The sequence below is a fragment of the Neodiprion lecontei genome, chromosome 1 (genome assembly GCF_021901455.1).
Source record: "Neodiprion lecontei isolate iyNeoLeco1 chromosome 1, iyNeoLeco1.1, whole genome shotgun sequence".
Lineage (NCBI taxonomy): Eukaryota > Metazoa > Arthropoda > Insecta > Hymenoptera > Diprionidae > Neodiprion > Neodiprion lecontei.
Genome location: NC_060260.1, coordinates 4,014,569 through 4,033,514, shown reverse-complemented (window position 1 = coordinate 4,033,514; position 18,946 = coordinate 4,014,569). Strand labels below are relative to the sequence as shown.

Here is an 18,946-nt window from a genome sequence, read left to right as displayed (position 1 = left end):
CAACTGAGCCAAAGACGGAGTGCCCAAGTTTCCCATGCCTGATCCTGCAGCGTCCTCGCGGTTTTCACCAACTATTTGCAGAGAGGGAGAATTTGCACCAAAATGGAACCAGCGAAGCGGTTTCCCGGGCTCTCAAGGTTCGGAGAGTCATGAAGGGAGCTGGAAGGATGAGGTCGCCGTCATAAATCTCGCCGCAACAAGACACTAACTCGAAATCTCCCACGTGGGGGAGTCTCGTTCCTCATCCTCCCCCCCTTCCGTCTTCTTCGTCCCCTTCATCTACCTCGTTCCTCGTCTTTGCTCAGCGGGACACACAGTTGTTCATCCCAGTTATCGCGCCGGAGAGCAACCAGAGAAATATTGGACGGGGTCGGTCGGAGACCGAAGCGAATGGTTATTATTTTTCAATCTCGGTACTCTTTTAACAGCCCCGAGGGGCGCCTCTTCTTCTTCGAGTTCCTCCAGTGTGAAATTTGTTGCCTTCTTCTCCGGCGATATCTCTTCACCCGGTATCCTTTCTCCAGTATCTTACACCGCAGGATCAGGTCCGGCAGCACGTTCCAATTTCCGACTTCCGCCAACTACGCGCGACTGTGACAATTATTATTCCTTATATTATTGGAGCCCGAATTGCCGAAGGCGCGCGGCAAGCTACGCCGTCTCGAAAATGAAACAGGAAGAGTACGAAGCGGCTCGTAACTAGCGGCACTAAACCCGGACGAATAAGACGTGACAGAAAAATCTGGGGAGAACGTGAGGGGATTTCAAACTACGTGACTGTCCGCCCTGCTTCCTCGACCACGAGTCTAAGGCTTGAACACCGGCTTCCGGTTTGATTAAAAAAGCATCGATCAAGTCGGAATGCTGCAATGACGGCACCAAGAGCTTTCAGGCATTGGCCTCCGGTTTATGGATACGTACGTCTAGATTATATCCCCCGGATCCGGGAGAGGATGTGGAAAACTAATCGAGATATGACAACGGCAAAGTGGCTTTTCTCAGGGTAGCTATTTTCTGGTAGACGTCCAAACTGCGGGGAGCCTCTTTTCTCATTTTCTTCTTCTTCTTCTTCTTCTTCTTCCTTTTCGCTTTTACAGGTCTGTTCAAGCTCCAGGACCTTGTCAAGTCGCCGCCGTCGACGAGGGCGGAGATGTACATCCGACAGGCGGGACCATCCTCGTACAGACAAGTTCTCAGGGAGGTTCGTCACAAGGAGATTTACAAGCTTATCGTCGACACGGATCCGGCGCACATGCAGCAATTCTTCAGAGCGGTAAGAACCTACGCCTTTTTTTACCTAGGAAAAAAATATCCCCCCCGTTTTTTATACACCAAATTTTTTTCCCTCCCACGCGACGAAATCCCCACTTGAGCTTGTTCGCCAGCTCAACTCGAGATTCAAAGAGCGCGCTGGCAAATTCGCTTTTGGATAATACGACGGAGCGACCTTGTGAATAGATGGGAAAATAAACCGCCCGCCATTTTCGAGGGATGCTTTTTGACCGGAGGCTCTCGGTACTTTCTCTCTCTCTTCATCCCCATCTTCGTTATCCTCCAAGGATCGCCGCCCCTCTTCAAGGTCCTTCGGATGCTGGCTGCCAGGACGGTTAGCGAATGCTGCTGGAGATTAATGAAGAGATCGCGCAACGCCCCGTTTACAATTCGGTGATAATTCGATCCCCGACGAAAATGCTTCCAGCCTCTTTCCCTTCTTTTCTCTCCATCCAACCCTCACCCCCCATCGCCTTTCTCCTTGTTATTATTATCATCCCGGTGTTATTTTTACCTAGCATTAATTTAACTTCATCCACTCGATTTCCTTACTTACCCTCGCCCTGCAGTCAACATTTTCCCCCTTATCTCGATTCTTCTTGATCGGCAGCGCGCTGAAAACGATGATGATATTCCATTTCGCATACTAATTAATTACTGGAGGCGAGTGAGGGGGGCGGCGGGCAATTTCTTTCTATGTGCATATATATATATATATATAAGTATGAATTTTTTTTTCTCTCATTTTTCACGCTCACGTATTCTTTTTTCCGTTTTCTTCTCTGCTTCAGATACTTCAGCTGCAAATGAACGACTACAGATACCACTACATGTTCACAACCTTTGTAAGTATATATACATGTATACACCGAACCAATTGTAATTAGAAAAGAAATTCTCCTCCCAATTTGTCGAATTCACTTTCCTCGCGTGCTTGAATTTCCGTATCGCTCAAGATACCAGCCCGCGGGTTTTTCCCTTGCAAAATTTTTATTTATTTTTTTTATATTATTATTTTTTACTTCACATTCCTCCGCGAACAAAAGGGACAATCTGGAATTGAACACCGTTTTCAGAATATTATTTCCCCTCTTTTATACCAACGGAGTAAAAACCCGGTTTTAATTTCTCTGCAGAAGCAGCGCCAGCAGGAATATTTAATACATAAGCTTGGTTGGTTATAATTATCACTCCTGCCGAAGGATATCAGATGAAAATTCACTCCCTCTCGACGGCAGTGGCTCCTCAGAGACAAGCTCGGTTTCCCTTTATCTAGTCTTGATAGCCGTAAGTAGTAAAATGGGTTAGAAAGAGGTTGAAAGAAAGAATGTAAAATACTTGACCGACTGATTCGAGCCTCGTTTAGTATCGCGATTGTCAAGTTATTTCACCCGCGGCATTGCCTCTGCAAAGTCTGATTATCCGCGAAGCGTTATCCATTGTGCTTGATCTATGCAGTAGGTACCTACCTACGATCGAACTCTGAATATCTTTGATGCGACGCTGAAATTGCATACCGCGCGTGCAAGCTCAGAGGGTCTGCTTGCGGCGTGGGCACGAGGCCAAGGGTGGCTTCCACGTCACTTTCGCATCCTGGATTAATTGTAATTATCGTTATTGGTTTCTCGGAGTTAACCGCGAGCTTATTGCATTTGGAAACAAGCGAAATCCACGAATCGCGAAACTTTAACGCGGCCAGACCGTCTGGCTGGAAAATAACGGAACCTGTAACGACGTTGTACGTTATCTATCGGGGAACTACGAGAGAAAATCCACTGCATGACGTATGCTCGAGAATATCGTGGAAATATCGTGTCAGACATTTTCCGTTGTGAGATAAATTTAGCTGGGTATGTAATCCGATTTGAAACCTGAGATACCACGTCTGGTCCGATAAAATCGATCAACCAATTAATACGGTCGTATATTTTTTTCTGGGTTATTCAGAGAGGGGAGAAGGGAGGGGAAATTTGACCCGATACATCTGCAGATCGATGAAACGAATAGATGGGAGAAATTGGGAATCGAGGTGAAGGGAGGAAGCGGATTGTGCAGTGGTCGAAAAGCTCGGTAGATGCTAGAGGGATACGAGCTCCGCACGAGCTGAGAGAACGGCTAGCTAGCTATCTTATTGGAATCGGTTCGCCGCAAAATATTTCACGCCAACTTGCCACAGCTTATTTATTTAGTTCAGGGCGCGTTGCAAGCTAGTCGGACTCCTCCTTGAAATACTCGGCAAGACGTCCTCTTCGAAGATTCTTATGAACAGTTATACCACAGAGCTTTTTCCATCCAGATTTCCCCTTCGTCTCTGAATATTGAATAATGCATTTCTTTTTTCGGATTTTTCTTCTTTTCGTTTTTTTTTTCTCCTTTACGGGTCGTAAAGCTCTCGCCGGACGAATTTTATTATATCCCTTTCCCTCTCCTTTAAATCTGTTTGGAAACTGACGTCGGAATTTGCCGACATCTCACGAAGCTTTGTTCTGTATTATTATTCATTTTCTCTATCTCTATATCTTCTTCCCACTTCTCAGGATATAGAAACCTTCGATCTCGAGGACTTCAAGTACAACAGTGTCAACATGACTGCCTTCCGTCTCGTGGATGTCGAGGAACCCAGAGTAGCCGAGGTCCTTAGACAAATGGAGAGGTTCCAGCCGGTTGGTCATGCGATTTTAAACAAAACCGGAGTCATTCAGGTCAGTTCTTAAAATCTGACGCCTCGATGTAGAAAAATTTGTAGAAAAATGTCCCCACCGTCTATTAAGATCAAGATATCCCGTTGCCGATTCGTCCTTGCTGCTGCAAGGATAATTTTTCGGCTAGTCGAGGGGAGAAGGAAGAGCCGTGAGGGGTGGATTACGCAGAGGTTTCACGGGGTGGAACTTCGCGGCGACGTCTTCTTTGTTCGCCTCGCTGTAATTAAGTCTGGAGTCCCGGAGCGCGCGGCTCTTCAGGCGGAAAGCTCGCGAGTCCCGCTTAAGCTGCAAGCTGGAGTGCCGGAGGTGCCAGATCCCGGTGCAAGCGTCGATGACCGCAGCGGGGATTTTGAGCCGGATTTTGAACCGTAGCCCCGATTTCCTATTCTCGTTCCGAAGCCCGCAACCCTCTGCATTCGCATCACGTTTCCATCCAACCAAACCAACCAACCAACTTGCATAGTCCGGGACTTCTCTGCCCGGACAACGGCTCGCAAGCTCCGAACAGAATCGGGAATCGAGGGAAGGACTCGCCTCGATAATCACTGCAGCTACTAAACACCCTCGACTCGTCCTACGGACCTCAACAATTAACTCGGTTTCCACCACGGTTCCACGGTTCCATTCCGAACCCGTTCAAACCATAAAGCATCCCGACCTGCCCGGTGACAATGCTTCGTTGCAGCCGCTTAAATCAGCGGGAATTCACACCGAGGGAATACGAAACAAGAAGCGGTGAATGGTCGTTCTTCTTGCCTCGGGATGAAAAGTATCGTCCGGATCTGAACTTCTCGCATATTTCGTTCGCGTTCGCAAGCTCGGGGCGTTATTCTCGCAGGACGATGAATCCTCGAGATTTTTCTGAAACACGTTTTACTTTATTTTCGGTAAATGTAACCAGTGGTTACCATGTGTTTCAGGCAGAACCAGCGCTCATGTACGACAGCGTTCAGGTTTTTGCCCACGGTCTGGCATCCTTGGACCGAAGCCACGTTCTCAGGCCGGCCAATTTGTCCTGCGACAAGGAAGAACCCTGGGACGATGGTCTCTCACTGTACAACTACATAAACGCCGTACGTATATATAACGTAATAACGCCTCAAAATGTTAACGATTTTGTAACGTTCTCTTGCGAGATGCAAATTTGGGCGTCCTGTAGGACGGAACTTGACGGAGAAGAAGAAGAATAAATACCCGGAGAAAGAACGGGCGTGAAAATATATGCCGCATATTTAAACCGGGATGTTGGGAGTGAGAAACGGAGAAAAATGTATGCGCGTACGGGAGTTGAAAATATGGCGTATAACTCCTCGTGAGAATCGCTCGAGGAACGGGTCGACCCGTTTTTTTCTTCCCTTATTCCTTTACTCATTTCCTTCCTTCGTTCCTCAGTTCTTCTCCGTACCTGTAACCTTTATTCCACAGCCGTCTGAAAGGTTTCTCTTATTTACATCTGCCTATATCAGCGCTCCGCAAGCCGAGAAAGGAGGAGCCTTAATCGGGCCGAGATTTACGCGAGAACTGTGCCAGCCTGGGAAATCCTTTCTCGCCGTTATAACAATCTTACCAAAGCTCAGCTTTTCAAGCCTATTTATCTTACTCTCTGATTTAATCAACGGATTTGCGTAGGTTTAATAATTATATTATATAGACAGACGTGAAAAGCGGATTCGAACGAATTTCGCGTACCTTTTGCCAATTAGTCACCGGGCTCTTGTTGCTTGCCTTAGAAATTCAAGAATCGGAAGTTTGAAGCACTAACTGTCTTTCTTTTTCTTTTTTTTTTCACCTTTTTTCGATCTTTGCCGTCAAAGGGAGAAAGGACAAAAGTAAAATCAAGAACACCGAAGAAAACATATAACAAGAAAGTCTTTTGCGGGGATCCGGAATCGCTTCGCGAGTCACTCGATGATGCTTATTTTTCTTTTTCTCTCTACTCCTCATTTGCCCCACTATCTTTCTCAGCTTCGTCTCGTTCCCCCGCGTCTTTTTCACTCACTCGATTCGTCCAGCTCCGTGGGGTTATTTTACTTTCTTGTTCACCGGGAAAAGTTTGTTTCCTACTTTTTCAAGGCCTATTTAACAGCCTCTTGAGATCAGCAGCCTTTTTCGTCCTCAACTTCGGCGTCCTCGAGAGACGGCATTTTCCTCTTCTTCTCTACTTGGTTTATTTCGCTTCATTCGGCAACGTTTTCTTCTTTTTTTCTCTTTCCCTTTTTTCCTCATAGCTTACTTTTTTCTGTTTTTATTTCTTCTTTTTTTTTTCGTTTTGTTTTGTTTTGTTTTCTCTTTCCGTGCTCTGTACTCACTTTACGTCGACACACTCGCTCAACTGACGGAGACGTGACGTCGAGTTGGTCGTTTGCTCGCTCGCAATACCTTTCAAAGTTTCGTAATGACATTTCACCGTATAAAAATTTCCCCCCTAGTAACCTCCGCACTCTTCAACAACATACGTAATTCCTGAAAAGCACCGAAGTACTCAACGAAATTCTCCCCGAATTATTCAATTATTTTGTATAAATTTATACACCGCCATATATATATATACGTATACACAGGTATACATATGTGTGTCATATTATTCGAGACTTCATATTCGAACTGGATACATTTTTTTATTCATTTTTTTTTTCACATATGAAAAAATTTTATGTTCGTTTTTTGTACACAATATTCCATGTCGAGTATATTCCTTTCGTAGCTCGAAAATTCAGTTGGAGTACGTAATTCCGAATTTGCGTATCGATCGAGAGATAAGGTTGTATGATCTGTAATCGAGGGAATCAATTATTCCACGCTGTTTGGATGACGCGAACGGGGTTTTGGGTAATTTAATAAAGCGAAGCGAGCGAGAAGAGGCTACGGATTCTCCCTGAAGCGACGGTGGATGCTTGCGATAATAATTAATACGCAAATTGAAGGTCGTTACGGTATTCCAGCATCCTCTCTCGCTCGAGATCCTGGCATCGCTGCGGCTCCTCATCCGTTTACATTCTGCAGGGCAGTTGGTCCTTCGAGAGGATCGGGCGATGGGTCAAATGTCGAGAGACGGGCGCGATCCTGATTGTCAAAGACGGGAAGCCGGCGGGATTCCCGATGGAAACGGGATCGAATCCCTCGCAGTTTCCCAAATGCGAGAATCTCGAAGACGGAAATTTCCACCCGGCTTCCTAAATCTTTATCCATCCTTTCCCCTCGTCGTATAAAGCGGTAAAAGATTCACCATGCCCTTTTTTGTTTAAAGAAATGATGTATTATGATACGATAAAATCGATGCAAAAATACATAAAAGATAAAATTTGCAAGCGAATCGTAACGAGCGGATTATCCCTGAATGGCGACCCGATCGCAGCGATATAAAAGCTGACTGTTTTTTATTTGTTTCTTTATTTTGCGAACAAATTTTCCCCCGAGAGTGTAAACCGAGGTAAAAATAATATACGCGCAGTTATCGTTGATGAATATAAATGAGCGAAACGCGAGTCTTTACGAAAAAAAAGTTTTCCCTGACTCGTATGTACTTGAGACGAAAGCATGACGGATAGGAAAAATCCTAGGTGCAAAAAGTTTATCACACGTGTATGTGTAAGGTTGTTTTCTGTGAGTAAACAATTTAATCGTAAAGATTTAAGACTCGGGACACGACAAAACGGGATTCGTACGAATCGAAGATACGAGAAAAAAGAAATGTATTTTGGGTAAATCATCCGGAGGAAACTGAATCCATACGACTGGGCGTAAAAATTCATAGCAAAAAAAGAAAAAACGAAAAATGCGGGAGTGGATTGAAACGCGTGGACGAACTAGAAAGCCGTCAAGAGTTTTCATAAAAGTTATAATTGGTTTCGGATTTCGACGAGGTGAAAGAAAAGAGAAAATAGAATAAAGAAGAAAGATTCGTTTTACTCTTCATGGTAAATCGCCGCATATGAAAGGCAGAAAATGACGTCTCCTTCGCTATTTTATTAAATTTATGGCTAGAACGCGCGATATGTGATAATAATCCTTGCGGTGCTTGCAGATATGGCGATGCTGATTAATTATCTCGGGTTATTCGGTGCCTCGTTGAATTATTGTTATCATACAAGGCAATTGCCGTGAGAATGTAAATGCGGATATTAGCATTTTAATTAAAAGAATTCTCTCTGTCTATCGCACTTTCATTTTTTCACTAAAAAATAGAAGCTACGTTCAGTTTGAATTCGGAAAAAGTTTTCGATGTAATCGACGCGCAAGTTTATATTTTGTACCGATTCATTCGACGTGAGGTAATCGCTATTTTTCAACTATCTCAATTTACTAAATTTTTCTTTATTCGGCTGACAATGCCGGGAAAATTCCTGGCTGTCATACGCGTTGAACAGTGTGATGCAATTTTGACTGGGGAGAATTTCAACCGCGCAAATACCGACTCGGGTGCATAAACCAGAGGTTAAATATACCTCCGCGGAAGTTGTACGCGGGTCAAGTGTAACTTGGGAACCGCGGTAAACACCGTCGTCTTGGTTTAATTAAACAAAGATTTGCACAGCGGTGAAGATGAGCTATTCCGTAACCTGCCTGGAAGATTATTAACCCTTGTGACTTAGCGCTTTAATCTCGGCGTATGCGTTGAAATTGAATTTCAACTATGGCTTTGCCGAAAATTAATATAAATATCAAAGACCTTTCTCGCGTCGGAGGAAACAAAACTGATTGGGCGACGAATTTTTCCGAAATCGCAATTCGCGACGAGGACACGCTCGGTAACCGAAATTCGTGGGCGTGAATTTATGGCGGCGACACTGAGTGACAATGAGCATAAGTCACCCTTCCCTGGGGATCGGGGATAAATCTTGGCGTGCAATTAACGTCGAAATCCGGAACTTGAAAGCGACGCGCGTGTATCATGCGGCCATTTGGTGCCGAGCTTTCACTCGCAACAACTTGACTCGTCTCTATCTTCTTTTTTATCAACATTTCAATTCGACTTTTTCGTTATTTTCTCCCGCGTCTAGATCAAGAAATGAATAAACAAGTACAAACCGATTCGCCGGGTAAAGAGGAAGAGACGATTTTCAATTAAACCTCGAGTCTTTGCCCAGCAGCTGCGGGAAATTAATGTAACAAGTTCCTACGTACAAACCAAATACACCGGATCGATGAATTCAGTAATTTTCCGCTTTTTCAACTCCTTGAGTCGGCCAATTATGCATGTATATAATACTCGAGCGGTGAAATATTATTTGCTATGAAAAATGCCCTCAGCGAGCGATCGCGGCAAAGAAAGATAAACAGGGTATGATATTGGAGGAGGAAGTGGAAACTATATTAATATTATGTCTCGGGGTTGATTGCCAATTAAATAAAGAAGCGGTGAAATATTTGCTCGACGTCAGGTTCGTCGCATTAATAATTCCCGTCGGAAATTTTAGAGCGCACGCATTGACAGATCGGATTTTCGAGTTGCAGGCAGGGATCCACGGCTTGACCGGTCACGTCGAATTCAACGAGGGTAAGCGGAACAACTTTAAACTCGATCTACTGAAATTGAAGAGGGAGGAATTGGTCAAGGTTGGAGAATGGAAGCCGGGCAGCGGAGTAAACGTAACGGATGTCGGAGCCTTCTACGAGACAACCGCGACCAACATCACCCTAGTCGTCATGACAAGAGAGGTATTTTCGCATTTTCGCATTTTCGCATTTTCGATTCACTGATACTTTGCACACGACGATACTTTATTGCCGTTTCTTTAAAACCATTTAAATCACACACCGGCTACAGATATTCGACAATTTCAATCCGGCGATGCCGATCCAATTTCATCCAGCCGACTACGAGCCGCAGTTTCGATAAATTTATCGCCTCGTTGGATTTATAATTTTTAAAAACGCCGAGGCGAAGAAACTCGAACTGCAGGTGGGCCTCGATGAAACGGAGGATTTACAGCCGGGAAAAGTCCCGCGGTTTTCCAAAATAATCCCGGTGAAATTGGATTTATAATTAACGCGTATACACGCGAGGCTCACGCGTCGTGAAAGGATCGTAATAAAAAAAAAAAAAGAATTTTTTTTTTCAATTTTCCCCCCGCTTCCATCCTCTCTTCTTTTTTTTTTACCTCCGTTGTTATTGCTGCTGCTATTTTGCCGAAAAAATAACGATTCCCGACGGAGGCTTGTAACTAATCACAGGCTTTTTTCTACTTTTAATTTCTACGCTGTTGTTTTTTTTTTGTTTAATTTATTCATTTGTTTATTTTTTTGTGTAATCAACTCTCCATTCTGCGCGGTGGATATGCGTGCGAATGATTTTTTCGAGGATATCTTTTCACCGCTCCGTCTTCTACGCGCGGTTCCCTTTTTTTCTTGGCACACTTTGTAACGTTTGACGAAAATTTTCAACGACATTATCATTGCCGTGCTCTATAGCTTGGGCAATGCTTAAAAACAACGTAAGGCTGCCGCATAATAGGATTGGACGAATTACACTAACCGATTTGACTCAGAAAATTTAGTGAAGTAATCAACGCAGTGAGAAGTAACAACGGGGAAAGTTTCCTAATTGCTTTACTTCCGCGGAACCGTTTAAGGAGTCGCGTCAAAGATCTCGCTACTTATTTAGAAAACATTTCTTTTCTGGATTCAGAAGAATAAAGAAAATTAACGATAATAATAATAATAATAATAATAATAATAATAACAACTGCCAGCCTGCGAAACGATCATTTCATAATTGTTTACAAAATATAACTAATTGACACGAGGGTGTCAGGTGGAAATAATTCTGTGAAACCCAGAAGCCCCTGGATACTAAAATCTTTCCCATGTCCCTGATGGGCTGTCGATTCGCTTGGAGGTAATTTAAGTTGTAGTAACTCAATTTGGGGTAAAATCCCGCAGTCCCGAGTCGAAACTTGGTACCTACGGAGGTATGACACGGAATTTCCGTCGTTCGTTCCTTATTCGCGTTCGAAATTCAAACTCGATATGCTACGGGCGAAGTGGCAACACACTTGGAGGGGAACCAATACAGACGTAAGTGGATACGATGTGTCGTCTTTGGAGAGCAAGAACTCGATATTAGCTCCAACTCCGTTTCTCCGCGAGACGGTAGAGGAGGAAAATAGACTTGCCGTTGCGCGCTTTTGCGATACCCGTAATTTCTGCGTTTCGCCGTCAAGATCGGTTTTATTTTGTATTTTGTATAGTTTTTTTTTTTTTTTTTCTACGGTCCTCTTTTGCCGATGTATCTGTGATTGGCTGGATTCGGTTTCGAAATATCCTACGTACTGCAACGCGAATTGTCTCGTTGAAGGAGAAGCCGTACGTCATGGTCAAGGAGGACAAGAATTTGACCGGAAACGCCAGGTTCGAGGGCTTCTGCATAGACCTTCTAAAGTGGATCGCTGGCCAGGTCGGTTTCCAATATGCAATACGACTCGTTCCCGATCACATGTACGGAGTATACGATCCGGAAACCAAGGAGTGGAATGGAATCGTTCGCGAGCTTATGGAAAAGGTACGAGTTTGTGTGTGTGTGTGTGTGTGTGCGTGTGTGTTTGCATCCCTTCAACTTGGTCTACAAATCAGGCAACGTTCAATTCTGTAGAGTGTACAATAATACGAATCTCTGTACAGACTATTTCTACACGATGGATAGAAAAATGAATACAGCAAAGACATATTCGAAATTCTTTGGAGGGAACGAAGGGGGATGAATGTAAAAAATGTAACAGGAACAAGAGTAAAAGTGAAGCAGCCTGATTTAATTTTGCATGCAAAATACTCCAGGCGATAGAAGCTGATGTACGTTTTTTTTTTCTCCTCCTCTTTTTTCGGTTCACTTCTCTCTCTCTCTCTCTCTCTCCTCGATATTAAATTCGTTATGCAAAACGTTCGGCATGAGCGTGTAAAAATGGTACGGCTTATATACACGCCTCGTTCACGTGTTACACGATCTGATTTACGTGTAAAACGCGCCGTCACGAAATGCCAGTTTAAAACAAAAAAAAAAAAAAAAAAAAATTAGACGAGGAAGGAACAATCTTCGACGAAATTTAACCGAAACGATTCATTGGCTGCGGCTCGCGAATGTCACTCGATCCCTTCCCGCGTAACGGGATTCATTTGAATTGTAAAAGCTCTGTGTTATTAAACAAGATCTCTGACCACCTGCCGCAAGCAAATTGCTCGTCTTTCTTTTTTAAATTTGTTTCCCCCCCCCCCCCCCCCTTGCAGAGAGTGTCGTAGCTATAGATAGGGGGGAAGGGGGGTTCAACACCGCGTCGAAGACGTTGAAAAACTTTTAAAATGAACTTTCGAAAGCACGCCGTGCCGCTCAAACTTGTGCAGATCGACCGAACTCGAGCTTTTAACATTCGACCCTTGAAAGTACACTCGCGGTATTTATACGGTGAAAATGATAAAAATTTGTCGAGAAGGGGAAAGCTTTCTTCGTCACTCGTTACCGAGACTCGTGCATGTGCGTACATGCTGGGAATAACCAAACGTGATCGATTATTTTTGGCTTCTTGGCCATCCCTAGTATATGCTCGTGACGAAGAAAGCGAAAAGTTAAGGGGAGGCGAGAAATCTTCACGGACTTAACGAGGCGTTGGGACTTTGTATCGTTAAAGAAGTTCTACAAACGAATCGCGCTGACTTTCAGCCCGGAGAGCAAATAATACGATATTCGAATCGACACCTGTGATCCTTTGAAAATATCTACTTATAAAATATCTGAGATCGGGAAAACGAACCTTTACAGAAACAATAAACGGTGCTGCCTTTTTTTTATTTACACATGAATCAGACGCCCAGCCTTTGAAATCTTGAATACCTTGCAAGATCTGACAACTCAAGCCGTGAGATTTTCTCTGTATAAGACACTTGCACTGGGAGCTGCATTCAGCGGTGCAGCGTGTATAACTAACCACTTTGCGGTGGAAAACGAAAACTCGGAAGCTTTCAAAACGGAACTCTGCGAAGAAAACTCGAGGCAACTCAAGACTCTCTATTCGCATTGAGAAGCTTTTTCGATATTTTTAATTAACATCCAGGCGAGTTGGTACGACAATAAACACGGATCATTAATCGAAAAATTATACAATCTCTTGTCGATCAACTTGCGCAATAATGCCTGTTTCAATTGGTGTTTTTGTCTTTTTTTCTCTTACATTTTGACCTGACAAATAACAGTGCAAATTTTGGAAAACTAAATTTTACAATTTCTGGAGTTAGAAAAAACGATGATTAATACTGAATTCTATCTTCCTTTATTAGATAATTGTAAGTTAAATACGTCATGATCGAAGAATAGCGGTACTTGAAAACTTTGATGCCTGCTATCGAAGTAATAATTAAACGTAAGCCGTTCGCCGGTGATAATCGAGAAGTTTTGTTTTCACCAGTTTTAATCACGTGCTGCCTCGGAGTTATGAAAAGGCTCTTCAACATTTCAACGACAAGTTTTTTTCACGGCTTTCTACCTCAAACTTTCAAAGTCCCTGGTTCTTTGCGTTGGTACACTACGGCTAATTGCGGGATCAAAGAAACATGAGGAACGAGAAAATCTCCCCATCACTTTCTCCCGCGTGTGTGTTTGTGTGTGTATTTAAATATTGGCAATAGTAAATTCGCTCTTCCATATCCTTTTTTTTAACATGTAGTTTCATTCATTTTTCTTTCTACTGGGGTGAAAAAACAGTCGAGGGAAAAGGAATTTTATTAAAGAAGGCATAGAGATGCCGCCACTTTTCTGATGTATGTGTTACATTAAATTACAGTATTTTGTAATTTTTAATAAAAAATTAGTACAGGCATGTATGAATGGCGCCTCTTGACTCGCACCACAATCCGCTTCTAGACCGAAAAGACGGAGAAAAGTGAAGTGCGGAATTGAAAGACCCTGCAAGCTTCAGTTTCCATGCGGTTTGTGCGATGTTTGCATTGCGCCTAAATATAGCTGGGTAAGCTGGTGCAGCTGCTGCACTTTTTCACCTTGGCGTTGCACAATGTTGCATTTCGAACGAGAATAAGACTGTAAAATGTAAAGCAAAAATGTGGAGTGTCGTTGTTTCAGGATTATAATTCGTCGAAATTTAATTAATTACACAATTATTTTGTATAAATATTTTTCAGCGAGCTGATCTGGCCGTTGCTTCAATGACGATCAACTACGCGAGGGAAAGCGTCATCGACTTTACAAAGCCGTTCATGAATCTGGGGATCGGAATATTGTTCAAGGTGAGTTGAACCCGCTCAGCTACGCTTGTGTGGTTTCGTGTCGTTTTACAAATTTCACCCTACGTAGCAACTTTTTCAATCACTCCATGCCAATTTTATGGGTCACACGCAGAGTTGGACTGTGAATATCGAGATCACGTATTTCAGCTGGGGATGAACATGCGGCGTCATGATCTTGCTCCACCGCACGGACACGCGGGAGTTATTGATGTAGCATCGGGAAAGATACGACCGTGTCTACCGAACTTGGAAAACTTTCCTTTCTTTCTCGTACAACTCTCTGCTAACCGTCTGAGACGTGAAAAAATGTTTTCAAAAAAGAATATCAACCTTACGACGAACGTCCGTCGCGATCGACAATCTATCAGCTAGCGATAAAATACTTGTTGAAGAATTCGCGACAAGGTAAAAACGTGAATAAAATCAAGGTTCACAAGTGCCAATTTACTCGTATCCTTCTTATTGTCAACGTGAGAAACGTCGGGAAAAAAATAATCGATCGCGATTTCAACGTTGCTAATTCTGAATTTTTACGATAGGTATCATCAATTTCTGCCAGTGACAGGAAACAAACTGAGCGATGATAATTCACTCGCACATCGTGACGGGTTGGTTAATATGTCACCTGCGGGCTCGATCCGCGGTTATATTCAGTGCAATTTTATTGCAGAGCACATCGCTCGATTCGATACAACGTGTCACTGTTAGACACACGGCATTCGAGTGACAAATTGACTCGTTGATATTAATTATCTACTCGGCCGATTATTGCGGTCGTCCGACATTATACGTCGTTGGAAATTGAAACCACGAGTGTTGTTCTTCGGGCTTTGGGTACAATAACAACGTTGACCGTGTCGAGTGTCGCGAAAAATTCACTCGAAAAATCGCGAGGACAACGTCGTTTGACGAAGATAATTTTTTCAAATTTTTCACGGAATTAAAACCCGGCTGTTACAGATGTTTGTCTTCCATTACGTGCCCGGATTAATCATGGGGGGCGGTTTATACTCGGGTTTGAATATCCGCGAGCGTAGGAAAGATCGCATAAAAGTCGGTGTGCTTCGTTTTGTAATTAAAATATTTTAGTTGATGAAAATTTAGGTGCCCACAAGCCAGCCGACCCGGTTATTCTCGTTCATGAATCCCCTGGCGGTCGAGATTTGGCTCTACGTTTTGGCCGCCTACATGCTGGTCAGTTTCACCCTCTTCGTAATGGCCAGGTTCAGCCCCTACGAGTGGAACAACCCCCACCCCTGCCTAGCAGAGAGCGACGTAGTCGAGAACCAGTTCAGCGTCAGCAACAGCTTCTGGTTCATCACTGGGACATTTCTCAGGCAGGGAAGTGGGCTCAACCCAAAGGTACACTCAACGACACCCGCCGACACTCGACGAGGCCTGCAGTCAGAACCGTTCCAGCGTTTTACGTCTCGCTTATTTCAGGTTATCGCGATAAATCGGTAACCAGAAGCTGCGGGACCTTGCGACATTAATTGTTCGATCCGCGTCTCGATCCGATCGATCAAGTTCGATTTCTTAGACGCGAAAGCTGGCTCTACTCGTGAGAATCACTGGCAGCGAGTATTTATCGAATTTATTATGGTTTTCACGATGACTGAGAAGAAAAAAACGAGAGATAGCTTCAAAATTGCTTCTATAATTGTTTTTATCGTCACGTTGATATCGTTGAATATTCAATTTTTCAACATTCCGTGAATATCGATTTTCATCGAAAAATCGTTATATTGAATAACTCTTGAAAGAAAAGAATCCGTCTTGTAATAAAATCGACGAAATTTACTAGATTTTTTCATAAATTAGAAGCGATTTGAAATCAAAAATCGATATCTAAACTCGAGTTTAAAACTTCGGTGTATTTTTTCTCGCACTTCAGCTCACAAGTGTAACATCAATTTGAAACATAAACAGTCGGCGTATATTTCCCAGATCAGATTAGCCGATAAAGTGTTCGTTTCAAACCACCAACCTCCTCAAAAAACCACCCTCAATAATCCGACTTGCGATTTCCGACGCGGTTCGACTTTTCGGATTTCGATTGGCCGCGATACAATCTCGCGGATAGTTAAACTGAGGTTTCGGTATTTGTGGATGTGGGTAATTATTTCGCAGGGATCCTCGAGCCAACCGAATCCCTATTTAGCGTGCGAACCTTCGGTAGTTACAATGCGAATAGCCAGCCTCCGGTAGTTTGCCTAACGCGCCCTTCAATATTTGATACAGTTTCTAGGGGCGGCAGGGTTCAGGGGTTAAATTCCCGTCCGAACGGAAGATCGGATCGAAACGCGCGAATCCGTGCATCGTCAACGAATCTCCCCCTGACGTGTGATTATTGTCTTTAAAATATAATTGCGATCAATGCTGCGAGAGATCGAACGATCGAGAGCTGAGATGCACGATGTGAGAATTAATTGGACACGTAATGAGCCAGAGGTTCCTAAAAATTGTCGCAGGTCTCTGGAAGAATGCCGTCGCGTCTCTTCTCCTTCATGAATCCGCTCGCCGTAGAAATATGGCTTTCCATGCTAGGCGCCTACGTCATTGTTTCACTCACCATATGGATCGTGGCGAGATTTTCACCCTACGAATGGGTCGAGCCGCCGCCTTGTCCGAGCTGCAAATGTCCTTTACAGGTAGGCGGGATGCTCCCAATTCGCAGAAAATTTTAACCCCCGAATCCGGTTTGCTCGCGGTCATGTGCACCGAACGACGGAAGAGTTTACAATTTTCGAACGCCCTCTACAAAAACACGACACGGATTGTCAACCCCGAGAAATTGCGGTTGGAGAACAAGAATTCGAAACAGGCGTTTGCATCGCCGCTAATCTTTCGCTCATATTTTGCGATTTTCCCATTCCGCATATTTCTGCCACTCGTTACCTCTCTCCGTGTGTGCGTGTTTCTGTTTCGATTTTTCTTCACACCTCTGCATATTTATTCATTCTACTGGTTCGACTTTCATTGTTATCATCACGCCCCGGGATACCAAGTCGATTTTCACCCTAATCCAACACGACTCTGGCATGGGGGATAAATTGAAAGATGCAAATTGACGATGAAAGCTCGATACCGAGACGGGAGGATGACAAGGTCGGGAAGGATGAGGAGGAGGAAGTGGGTAAAAGTAAAAAGATTAAAGCAGACAGAGGAAAAATAAATAATAAACGAACGAACGAATGAATGAACGAATGAATAATTCAAATTTGTTGAGGACTGAGATTCTCCCGGAGCTTCTGATCGTGGGCGAAGTTAATTTCGATCCCAGCTTGCTTTCTCTCTCTTTCTCTCTCTCTCTTTTGACTCAACTCGGAGTTAGTTACACCGTTCGTTACCCTTCGTTTTTGGACTTTCCTTGTTTTTCTCCTCCTTCCGTGTCCAGGATTCGAGCTCTTGAATGCTTCGCATCTCGCTTCTATCGTTATTCTCCTCGTTTCCCATGGTCTATCCGCACCGCTCTTGTATTGCCCGGAACTATAAGACAGTTTTGTATTTTATACACACACACACACCTTAGACTGCGTACGTCGCCCTTTTGGTTCGTTAAAACTTTTCCGGGAGCAATACCGTCGGTCCATCGAACTCCTGTTCGACCCGATATCCTAACGACATCTCTTCCCGTACGAGTTTGACCCCGGAATCCATCCTCGAACTCTCAACTTTTGCGTTCCTCGTATATTCTCGGCCTTGTTTCACATTTCTCATCCTCACGATCGCGCGTCGATGCAGGTCGATGCTGAATGTAATAATAACAAGCTCGCATTAATTCTTGAGACAATTTTTGTAACACGAGGGTGTTCGAAGACTGCAAGAAACTTTGGGACTCTCGTTCTTCTTAATTTTCTCATTTTCAAATAGATTTTGCGTTACAAGGTAACGTCACTCTATTTCAAGCTTTTGTACGATGGATAATGGGGGTGAAATACGGGCGAGGAAGATCAAAATATAAATCTCAACCACACGCTGGCAAACCGGATCCACGCGTCTGCTATGTGTTTGCAGAACTGGGTTAATTGGGAAAATACAGGCTCGGTCACGGTTTAATTACTTTCTGGGTAAACTCACTTTTTTTCGATCGACGATCCAGCTAACAGACAAACACGAAAGAAAGCTCTGCAAGCTTTCTCAAACTTCCTGTCGTTTATCCGTAAATGGTTGGTAAAAGAAACGGAAAATTTTCTAGCCTTGAAAATATCATTCGATACTAGAATGCTGTTAAACAAATAAAATCGATTTTCGAATTAATAACGTTAATTTATCCACCGTCGTATCAATATTAAAAATCAAATTTCAAGCGAAAAATAATTAAACCCATATTTTATTACCCGCCTGTATTTTCCCGTTCAACCTTCATCGTTACAGATTCGGCAAAAATTTGATGAAAAATAGTTTAAAATAGCGTTATCCTTGCCGTGATTCCCTGTAGGAGAAGTCAAGGTACTCAGGGTAATTCCTCCAATGTTCGTTGGTGAAATTTTCCACCGCTCGTTATCGTTGACGGTATAAAAATAATTGTCAGGGCGGTCATGTGAGCGCTCTGGAACCGGACAGCGACGACATCCCGTTGCCGAGAACGGTGAACGACTTCACCCTGGCGAACAGCTTCTGGTTTACCGTCGGGACGCTAATGCAACAAGGGAGCGACCTCAACCCGAAGGTAATGCAGCCGTAGCGTGTAACAAGCGTACAACACCGCACCGCGGAGTCGGCTAATACCTGTAATACTCGAT

The 18,946-nt window shown here is 43.7% G+C and overlaps 1 protein-coding gene across 7 annotated transcripts in view; it reads left to right on the top strand.

The window, feature by feature from the left end:
- The window catches only part of LOC107227966 (glutamate receptor ionotropic, kainate 2), an 89,815-nt gene that overhangs the window by 54,771 nt on the left and 16,098 nt on the right, over positions 1 to 18,946 (top strand). For 5 of the 7 annotated variants that reach the window (XM_046746596.1, XM_046746600.1, XM_046746599.1 and 2 more), the window contains exons 5-13: positions 1,098 to 1,273; positions 2,064 to 2,117; positions 3,810 to 3,974; positions 4,895 to 5,047; positions 9,429 to 9,632; positions 11,272 to 11,475; positions 14,097 to 14,201; positions 16,673 to 16,852; positions 18,736 to 18,873. In XM_046746596.1, coding sequence (XP_046602552.1) covers positions 1,098 to 1,273; positions 2,064 to 2,117; positions 3,810 to 3,974; positions 4,895 to 5,047; positions 9,429 to 9,632; positions 11,272 to 11,475; positions 14,097 to 14,201; positions 16,673 to 16,852; positions 18,736 to 18,873 — 1,379 coding nt within the window. Of the gene's footprint in view, positions 1 to 1,097; positions 1,274 to 2,063; positions 2,118 to 3,809; positions 3,975 to 4,894; positions 5,048 to 9,428; positions 9,633 to 11,271; positions 11,476 to 14,096; positions 14,202 to 15,305; positions 15,564 to 16,672; positions 16,853 to 18,735; positions 18,874 to 18,946 lie in introns of all 7 variants that reach the window. The other 2 variants (XM_046746602.1, XM_046746601.1) reach the window with 2 other exon arrangements.